This window comes from Cyprinodon tularosa, unplaced genomic scaffold (assembly GCF_016077235.1).
Source record: "Cyprinodon tularosa strain WSP-4 unplaced genomic scaffold, ASM1607723v1 ctg709, whole genome shotgun sequence".
In the NCBI taxonomy this organism is placed as follows: domain Eukaryota; kingdom Metazoa; phylum Chordata; class Actinopteri; order Cyprinodontiformes; family Cyprinodontidae; genus Cyprinodon; species Cyprinodon tularosa.
The window spans coordinates 238,281-248,539 of NW_024039462.1; the positions used below are offsets into that span (position 1 = coordinate 238,281).

A 10,259-nucleotide genomic window follows, 5' to 3' on the forward strand; every position below is an offset into this window, starting at 1 on the left:
ATTAATTGCTTTATAAAAAGAGAAACATAGTGAGAAAAATATACTCTATATCACCATTCAGCTTAAAAATATGGAGATTTTTCCTCATTATCTTCAAGCTGGATGAACTAAGTGATTTATTAATCTACTGCAGGTTAGATAGGAAATACTTAATTATAATAGAACCTATCTGACTTCAACGCTTGTTTGGTATGAAATCATTTAGGCCTTTTAAAATGTTTCTGCATTTGTTCCCATTCAAAGCTGTCTTTAACATGTCCTAAGAGTCACAATGGCATTAAGCTTTAATCCCTTGTAGCTTTTAATATGTTTGGTTAAATCAGTCTCTGTCAGTATTTGTATATTTAATACTAGACCTATTAGCATGAAATTTGTCTCTTTATTTAAGAAAAATACCAATCTTATTCCTTCAGGATATTTATGTACCTCACTAATCATAATGTTGACCCACCAAAGCACTGACAGGTTCATTAATGTTATTTGTTCCATTAATCCATGTAGTAGGCACAAATGTAATGTATTGAATGCAATTTCACATCTACAAGATGTGTCTATCTACAGTGCTGTTTACAGAGACAGTAGTAATGCATTAGTGAGAGTGACTTATGGAGGGGAAACACACCTATTACTCCGGTACTTCTCCAAATACAAGCGCTTAGCTTTTTGTTTAGTTTAATAAGGCGATGGAAGCAACTTTGCAGAATTATAATTGATTCTTCTACAGGCTGCTCATTGAAATCTCGGCAGTTTCTCTCATTTTCCACCTACGCTCTTTGCTGCGGAGGCCAGCTGGAGTACCGAGTGGTTTCTATAGTAACAAGGCAACTTTGCATTCACACGTTTTCTAGGATTTTGATGTCATTCTTTCAGACTTACAGTATTTAAATGACTAGGGTCGGTTTAAGAGATTCTGAGAGTAACACAGAGGTCTATATTGTGACCTTCCTTGGCAAACACACTAGCTTTATGATGTATATTATTCTAATTTTCTTAAGTTACAGGTTTTTAATATTTTTTGCCATTGTCTGATTTTTGTATATGTACTAAAGTGCTTTATGAATAAAATTGGAATTGGATTATGATGAGTATTAAAGAGGTGAAGCCAGGTTTAGAAATATTTCTTTCCTAAATTTGCTCTGGTAGTTTTAAGGTCACCAACATGTACAATTCATGGATCTTTAGATGCAAACCAAAGTGCGTTGTAGAGCACATTGAGTCCTGGATCAAATATGGACTGGTCCAGATTTACGTTGATTTTTTATTAAACATTTTACTCAGATTTTTCCATTTCTCCTTAAAGATCATGAAGAGATATTTAAAGATTGAATCAGTTTTTCTGTTATAACCTCTCTGTTAGCAGTCATTTCTTATTTATATTTTAAAAAATAAATAAATAAAACAATGACATGGTGTATGTGTAAAAATCTAATGTTAAATAGTGGGGTTTAATTTGATAATAAAATAAACTCTTTGGGATGTTACCTTTTAAAATCTTTACTAAAATATATAATTTGATTAGAGCAGTGTTTGGAGCTTGTTAGGATAAGTACAACCTTATTTAAACTGTGAGCTCACCAAAGAGCTGCTATCATTTCCAAATTTAATATCTTTTATAAGCGACAGTTTAAACATTCAGAGAGAAAAAAAAACATGCCCTCAAAATATGCCACTTTGCTTTCGGATGCTTCCCTTTTATCAGTTGTAAATCTCGATCTCTGAGCCACATCTGGACACGTCATAGATACTTGTTCCTGTTTTAATTCATCTCTCTGCTCGCCCAAACTTTTTTCTTCAGACAACTTGACCCTAAAGATGACAAACATCACAAGAATTATCTGTACCTTACGCTGCTACATAATTATGGTGCGTTCACTGATCTGAAAAAGAACCGGATTTTCAAAATATCAACTATTGAGCAGTGAGGGGTGATCAAGCTCCAGACATCAGGCCTAGTTAGAAGAGAATAGTGCCTATTGTAGAGCTGGTTGAAAAGAAGAACCTTTAACCTTAATCACCAGGAAAATATTCTGGAAAAAATAAATGTTTAACTTTGTTTAAATCACCAAATCACCGTGGGCCCTTAAAGGCCTTCCAATCACAAATATTATTTTGGAGATGTATTTTTAGCAACAACAACAAAAAAAAAAAAAAACAACTGATGGCAGTTATGAAACCTTTGCAAAAACAAGCAGTAACCTTTAAAAAGAAAACGTGTCGGTGGCTGTTAAAGAGTTTGTTTTTTATTTTGTAAAAAAAAACACTTAATAGGAAAGCAATTAACCTTATCACACTTTGGACTGGGGACTTGATTGTGTTGGTTTCGTCCTTAACTCTTCAGAGGAACCAGTAAGGGAGACAATGTCCCAGCAGGCAGTAAGTCGGCTGGGAAGAGAGCAGGCTTTAATCGCTGCAGAGGTGTCTGACAGATTAGCAGAGAAAAGTCCATAATCCAAGTCAGACAGAGGTCAAACATGTAGAGGCAGAAGTCAGGTAAAAAACTAAGAAATGGTCAAGGCTCTGAGATCGAGGCAAACAGGTTAAAGGGTAGCTGTCCAGGGATGAGGCAAGTTTAAGCGTGACAGGGAAATCCAGGGCACAGAAAAATGGCTGTAACTTGGAGACCAGAAAAAGAAATAGAAGAAAAATATATAAATATAGCAGCTGGAGCTTTACACAACCTGGTGGAAAAACTTTGTCAGGACGGCTTCTAAATAGAGGTGGACACAGGTGTGAGCATTGAAGCTGATTTGAAAGTTTTGTTGTTAAGCGTCCAAAATAATTGACATGCATGACATTTACATTTGTGTTTTAGTTAACAGAAATGTACTCACCTTGTATTCATCTTTGGAAATGATATAGATTTTTCAAAATCTAATGCATAAAATGTGTACGGAGGTAAAGTTTAGGGTGATGGCAAAGGGGTCTTTCAACCTCAAAGACTGTTAGCTTAACACCAAAAAAAGAAATAACAATCATAATACCAGTGGAAATATTTACAAAGCTACAAAAGCAATGAGAGCAATTGTTGGAGATCCAGTTAAGATATCTTCATTAACTCCCTTTGCATTGTTTTAAAGCAGCTGGAGAACACGGGAACTGTTTTTCTTTCCAAGCTATATAATTTAATAATTGAACTTTACTGATCTCACATTGGAGAAAATTACCTCTGCATTTAACCCATCTCCTTGGGGAGCAGTGGGCTGCCATCATTGGACGCCCGGGAAACAGTGTGAGGTTCAGGGTCTTGCTCAGAGAGTCAGGGTGGCATTCTGTGGGAGAGGGGTTCGAACTCAGAACCTCAGTATTCCAAGCTTTATGCCCTAACCACTAGGCCGTCACTTCTCAGCTAGTAATGTCTAAAACAGATTTCATGGAGGACCAATGAAATTCTGATTAATTCAGGCTAATGTATAAAATGTTGGATATTTCTGGCTGTAGTGTGAGCTAACTAGGCAACAGGCTAAACTTATGTTAGTGTAAACTGATGGACATAGCTCATCAAAACGCATGAAAAATGAGGCTCCTTCTTGTTTCTTTTTTAAACAGAGAAACAAAACTGGATAAAAGTTTTTTTCTTCAAACTTTCTATCCTAGCATATGTTTCAATCTAATTTCTTGAAGATGCCTAAAATCACTCTATTTGTGTTTTAGATGCAGTATCATCAACTTTGTATTATCAGAGAGATATTTTCTATTTGTTTTCACACTGACGAATAATCTGTTTTCTTTTGTTTTCCCTTCTTTTCAACCCTCACCTCTTCCTGCTGCTCGGCACATCATCACCCCCCACCAGCCGCCGACCACCTCCGTCTCCTACAAGACAAGCTCCCCCATAATCACCTCAATGGGAGGCCTCCAGCCCCACTGTCCTCCCCTCATACCCCCTCCCCTCTTAGCCATGGCTCTGCTGTCCTCGTCTCTCCTTAGCGAAGGCGCCGAAGTCTTTGACCCCTTTGAACCTCAGTTTCCTGCCAGGTGAAGACGTCCATATATTTATGTACAGTATGGTACTTGTCTTGTGGTGTGTATATATGTGCGCTTGTTGCTCGCCTGTGATCCAGGTTTGCTTAGCAGGTCCACTACCCTGCGACCCTTTACCCCTGACTCGACCCTATGATTCAGCCAGCACCCCCAGTTTCTGCTTCTACATAAAAAAAAAATAAGAATACTCTCAGCAGTCATACTGCCCTACTCATTCCAAAATGCAGCATGCCCCAAAAGCTGCTTTTATTGCATGGGAGTGTGTGTGTGTGAGTGTTGAGTGTGTGTGCTTGTGTTTTGTGTGTGTGTTTATGGGGAAGGGATTAATTTGCCTATATGTAGGCTGAGTTTGATTTAGTATTGTATTAATTTATTGTAGAATTAACCCCCTCCCTCATTCCCACTGAGTGTTAATTATCAGCTTGATGTTCTCTTAGGAACAGAAGTTGTATCTTAGTATAATTGTGTATAAGCGTATTTCTGTGCGAATAATACATTGTACATGTGCAACTGCGTGCTGTGTGCGTGTGTGGGGGTTGCGTGAGGACACGTGTGCATGTGCTGTCTTTGCACGTTTGTTGGCATTTCAGTTCTGTTTGTTTTCACTGTCAAAGCTGTTAATGATGAATCATAAACCCCGCAGCAGGGGAAATTCAGTGTTTGACTTTTTTGTGAGTTGTTCATGTGTCGTAGTAGCAGCCATACACACATAGCAAGGCTGAGGAGCACCTTCAGTATTCTCTATATGGAAAACAGGCTCGATAACACATTTAACCTCGTCATAGGTGTCCACCTGTGCTGTATCCATGGTCCGTTTGTGACCCAAACGGCCTCAAGCTCCCATTCAGATGCTGACTTTGAAGTTTTGACTTGTTTCAAACCTACGAATGAAAATAATACAAAGGCAAAACAGGTTTTTAACACAAGACCATCCATGTATTCATGCATCCACGCTCTAAAAACTGCTGGGTTATGTTATTTAGTTTTTTTTGTTACCCCTTACCCAGGCTAGAAACAGACCAATCAAGCCCAGAGTTGATTTTAACACAGCAGGGTTAGTTTTTAGGTCTGTCCCAGCATCAATTCAACTCTAAAATGAGTCAGAAATAACTAATTTGTAAAGTTAAGTCTGCATAAGAGTGAATTATACAGGAAAACCACAACTTTTGTGTTAAAGAATCAACCCAGGTGTTTTTAGAGTGCATTAAGGATTTTAGGAGAGGATTTTAGGAGGGCTAGAATCTATGCCAGATATTATTGGGTTCCCTTACAGGACCAAAACGAAGACACAGATACGCACAACCATATGACATGTTTCCATTTAGCCTTTTTCTCAGGTCTGACCCATGTGTTTATACCCATCACCAACTTATTTTCCTCTTTTAGCCAACTTGTTGGTCCATGAGATCCCTGAAGCCAGTCCGTCAGTATTTGCATCAGAGCTTACGGTTGTATTGTCAGTGTTCAAGTGCTTCTCTGTCACTTTGTTATTGTGTATGTAAGCCTAAACTGTATTCTGATGTATATAGGTAATGATAAGGATATAGTGTACCAGTGGACTCTAAAGACCTCATCAAGAATCCTATCGCTTTAATCGTTCTCTATGTCTGTATTCACTATATTCTCTCCTCTCTCTTATTTAGACTGCCTTACTGGCATGGATTACAATTCTTTATTGCCAAAGTTAAATAGAAGGAGAATTGTGAAGTAAAAAAAAAAAAAAAAAAAGGAAGAGGAAAAGATATAAGCTAAAGATTCTGGCTGATGTGGAATTGGCTAAAACTGTTTAGCAGAAGACATGATGTTAAATTTGGAAATGCTCCAGTTGTTATATTCTGTGTCTGTATTGCTCCTCAATAAACTTCTTCCTCATAATGTCATTTATTGTCAACAGAGTGATTATTGGTATATTAGAATTTGGGTTTGGGGAAGAATTACGACATCCGTCATACTTAATTGAGATCTTTCATGTGACAAAAACACAAATTAATCTTAAGTGTAAATTCAATCTGGAAGACTCCCATCAGCTTCACCTGAACCACCTGCGATGTCCCTCGTTCAGCTAAGCCAATCAACTGGAGGCCACACTTTCTCCGAAGCCAATCATCTTGCAAGAACCCCTTAATTTAGCTCCTGGCCTAGCTTCTCTCTCCTGCACGCAAGCCAGCTTTCACCCACCTCCATCCCATCTCCTTCCTCATTCTCATTCCCACTCATCCTCTGGCTTATTCCACCACCAGTGACCGGGACCTCGGCGGAAGACCTCTCCAATCCTTTTCTAGGTTATTTATCCAAACTAAAGAACCTATTTTAATTATGGTTTCATCTGCTTCCTTCTCCTTGAACCCCAGTCGGCCTCAGCAGATGGCCGCTCACACTGAGCCTGGTTCTGCTGAAGGTTTCTTCCTGTTAAAAGGGAGTTTTCCTCTCCACTGTCACTCCACTTACATGCATGCTCAGTCCAGGGATTGCAGAGAATCAACAAGTCCTCACAATCGGCTGGTTTTCCTTAAATGGAAATATTTTAAAGAATGAATGTTACAAAAATAAATTTAACATATCCTGATTGCAACTTTTCTCTGTGTGAGTCTCTCCAGGTTGAAATGCGTATAATAAATGGGAAGCAATCTGTGTTTTTTCACATTTTATTAAAAATAGAAATCTAAAACCCTTAATTTATATCTGAGGCAGTTAAGTTCTCCTGTTAGTTGATTCAACATTGCAGTATAGTTAATGGAAATATGTATTTTATGTTACACATGGTTATTTATCTCTTCTTATAAGCAGAAGGATGTGTTTCCAACTCCTCTGACTGTGCTTGATGTGTTTGGTTTTCTTTGATTTTAGTCCCAATAATTAACATCATTAAGATCCTAAAAATAAAACCTAATTTGTTATGGAAAGATTTTTTTTTTCTCCATTGCTGCTGCAAGCTAAGAACACATTTTGAAGGAACAAAAATGAAATCCGGAAATGAAACTTTGAAACATAATAAACCAAAGTTTTTAAATATAACTTTTCTTTTTTTTCCCTCAGATTTAGTTATGTGAGAATTCTTTTTAAAATTTTCATTTTTCTTTACATTTTTATTTTTACAATTTATTTTACTACAAGTAAAAGTTACCTGATTAAAAATCTACACTAGTTAAAGTATTGAAGTACTCATTTTTGAAAATTATTTATTTATTTTAGATTTCAAGAGAAACCAGAACATATCAAACATTATTTCCGCTGTGAGAGAAGATCTGAAATTGATGTAGGCATGTATATACATTGTTGTTTACTTAGAAAACAGCTTTTGATCTGGGCACTTATAGAGTGTATTTTGTTCCGTTACTGTTGCACACAAAGAAAAACATGTTTTGTGAAACGAAAGTTTTAAAAGAAATGCAATCTAGAAGTAAAACTTTAAAAAACTTCTCTCTGAAAAATGGTTTTGAGAAAAAGATTTGCTGTTTTTCTTAGCCTTTTGAGTTTTAACAAGTTGTAGTCTTTTTAAACTTTTACAGATCACATTATCTTTACTTCTGCGCTTGTGCTTTCCTCTGGTGAGGACAGCAAAGATACCTTTTTATTGGTCTGCATGAACCAGCAGTTTTATTGGTCAAGAACAAGCATCTGTATTTGGCTTAAATGTAAAGATTATGATCTGTAAAACAAAATTTAAAAAGATTGAACTTTGTAAGACCCAATCTGGAAAAGATGAATAACAAAAATTCACTTAAAAAATATAAAATCCTTGAAAATATATTCAAAAAATAAAGTAAAAACATCAAAGTCATAGTATATGAAAATAATAATAATAAAAAAGTAAAATCTTAAAATCTCAGTAAAATCTGAGAAAACAGCAGAGATACGGTCAAAGACTTTTTTTTATTAAGAAGTTTTTCAAAGTTTATTTCTGGATTGCATTTTTTTAAATATTGCTCTTAGTTGGGCTCTTAGGAACTGCTTTGGAACATCTAGAGTTAATTTTTCACAGTAGAATACTTTATAAAATTAAAAACATCATAAACAACCCTAAGCAAACTCTTTATCAGGCTGTGAAACAACAGCGGTGTCTTTTTTCTGATGCTTCCTCAGATCCACTGTAAACAAAACCATTACAGGAGACCCTGACTGTCTTCAGATGTCAGCATCTGGAGCAAGTTGTTGAAAAGGCTATAATACTTAAAGCAACAATTTACTTCCCTCTCAGATCTTTAAAGCATTTTAAATGAAATCTAATAATAAAAAAGAAAATGTAATTGTTATTTTTTGCCTTTGTATGCAAAGATTAGACATTTAAATATATAAACAATGTTCTGACATTACAGTGTGTATTTTGACAATAAAAACAGCTGGATAATAAGATATTATTAAGTAGAGCTTTTGTGTTAGCTTTTATAAGAGCACTATAATGGGTAATTCTGAATTTTATGTAAACGAGAATAACACCACAGGAGACAAATTAATGGATTTAATTTTTACCTTATATCCGAGGCATTTGAGCTGTATTTGGATTGCAAACTTCTCAACCTTAGATTTATACTATTTTTTGGTGAGTAAGTCATTAGATTCAACAGCTCAGCAAAGAAAAAAAACTTGCTCAGTTTTTGTGAATCACCATAAAGCAGCATACCAACCAGGCTGTATGGTCACCAGCTGACTTGAATAAATCCGATTTTTAAAAATTACCTCTGATCATTTCAGTGTGCCAATGTTCTCTGCACAAACTGCTTCCATGTGTTTTACTGTAACCAAATCTCCTTGAAATCAATGCAATGTTCTCATGTTCAACTCAAATATTTTACTGCAGTCGTAGAAGTAGACAGATCTGAAGAAAATAGAAGGTTAAAACTGGAGATAATATTGAGAGGGAAAAGCGACATAAAAATATAAAATAGATGTACTTAAAAGGACTGTAGAAGGTTGACTTGAGCATTTGGAGATGTTTGTAGAGTTGGATTTTAGAAAATATTTCACCTTATCATATGAGGAATTATAACATAGCAGCAAAACATATAACATGATGTGTTGTTCTAAGATATAAGTGATAAATTAAGTCAGTATGGTTGATTTTTTTCCCTCAAGGACGAATACTGCTTTAAGCAGCTCAGCAGCCCTCCTTATACAAATGCTCCACAGGTTATTATGCAGCACCCTCTAATGGCCTTAAATGGGAATGTGAAAGTATTGGGAACAGACAAGGTAATGTGCTGCAGCTGAAACAGTTTCCCCCAACTTGACAACCAAATGTTGCCTGGCACAGAACCAATTTAGGTTCTTGATATGCAAAGGAATGTTGGTCTCTCAATGTTCCGTCATTTGTCATTACAACCTGCATTTTAAATGTTTCCATTTCCCCCATTTAACAGTACTTTCTATCATAGCTTGTTTTATACTTCATGGTGCATTCACGGTCTGTTCGTTTCCTTGGCAAAAACAACAACAAAAAAACTTTGCATCGCACAATGGTTCTTTTTGCAGCAAGAAGGCCTTTTTGCATTGAATTTACATATTCTCACCATGCATGATGCGGGGTACTCTCCAGAAACATAATTGGCTACTCTAAATTGACCAGATGTGAGTGTGTATTATGGTTTATGTTTTTTTTCTTCTTCTATTTCTTCTTGTTTTTTAAATTTTTTTAATTTTTTTTATTTGTGTTTTTTCTAATGTGTCGTCTTTCACTTAGTATTGTACAACTTCTTGGATAATGAATGAGGTAAAACAAGGAAATGCTGGACTTATTCCTTTAAGGTGTGTGCTGCTGTCCATGGTCCTGGCCACTTGGACTTTGTTAATCGTCTTATAAATACTCAAGGTTGTTGCACTAGTGTGTACTAAAAACACCTACTACACTATCCATCAATGAGAAATGAGCTGTCATTTTCTCGTAATACAGAAAAACTACCTGAATCTTAAAGCATTTTTTATTTTTATTATAGAAACAAACTTGGATTTCCAAATACATTTTAGAAAGAAGACAGTAAAAAATTCTAAAACTAAACAAGAGTGTTAAGACTTGTTTAGGTCTGAGTTGACCTTTGATTATTAGATATGACCACGGTAGTTAATATCTCTTAAGTTTACAGGGTGTACTTGAACGCACACCTGAACAAAACACAAAACATTTGGGGAAACATATTGTGAAACTTAGGCTCGACTCAAAAACGTAGAACAAATACCACGACGATTATTCTTATTTACCAAAACTTACTTACTACTAATAAAAGCGGTTTTATTGAAAATGTGACTTTAAATAAATAAGTTAAAGTATCCCCGCATATTTCGGG

General features: G+C 35.8%; 1 protein-coding gene across 1 annotated transcript in view; it reads left to right on the top strand.

The window, feature by feature from the left end:
• Positions 1 to 4,214, top strand: part of dnm3b (dynamin 3b) — a 36,970-nt gene extending 32,756 nt beyond the window's left edge. Inside the window, exon 21 of the mRNA XM_038268690.1 lies at positions 3,794 to 4,214. Within this exon, the coding sequence (XP_038124618.1) occupies positions 3,794 to 3,836 (43 nt within the window). The 3' untranslated portion in view covers positions 3,837 to 4,214. The remainder of the gene's footprint in view (positions 1 to 3,793) is intronic.
• The last annotated feature ends 6,045 nt before the right edge of the window (positions 4,215 to 10,259 follow it).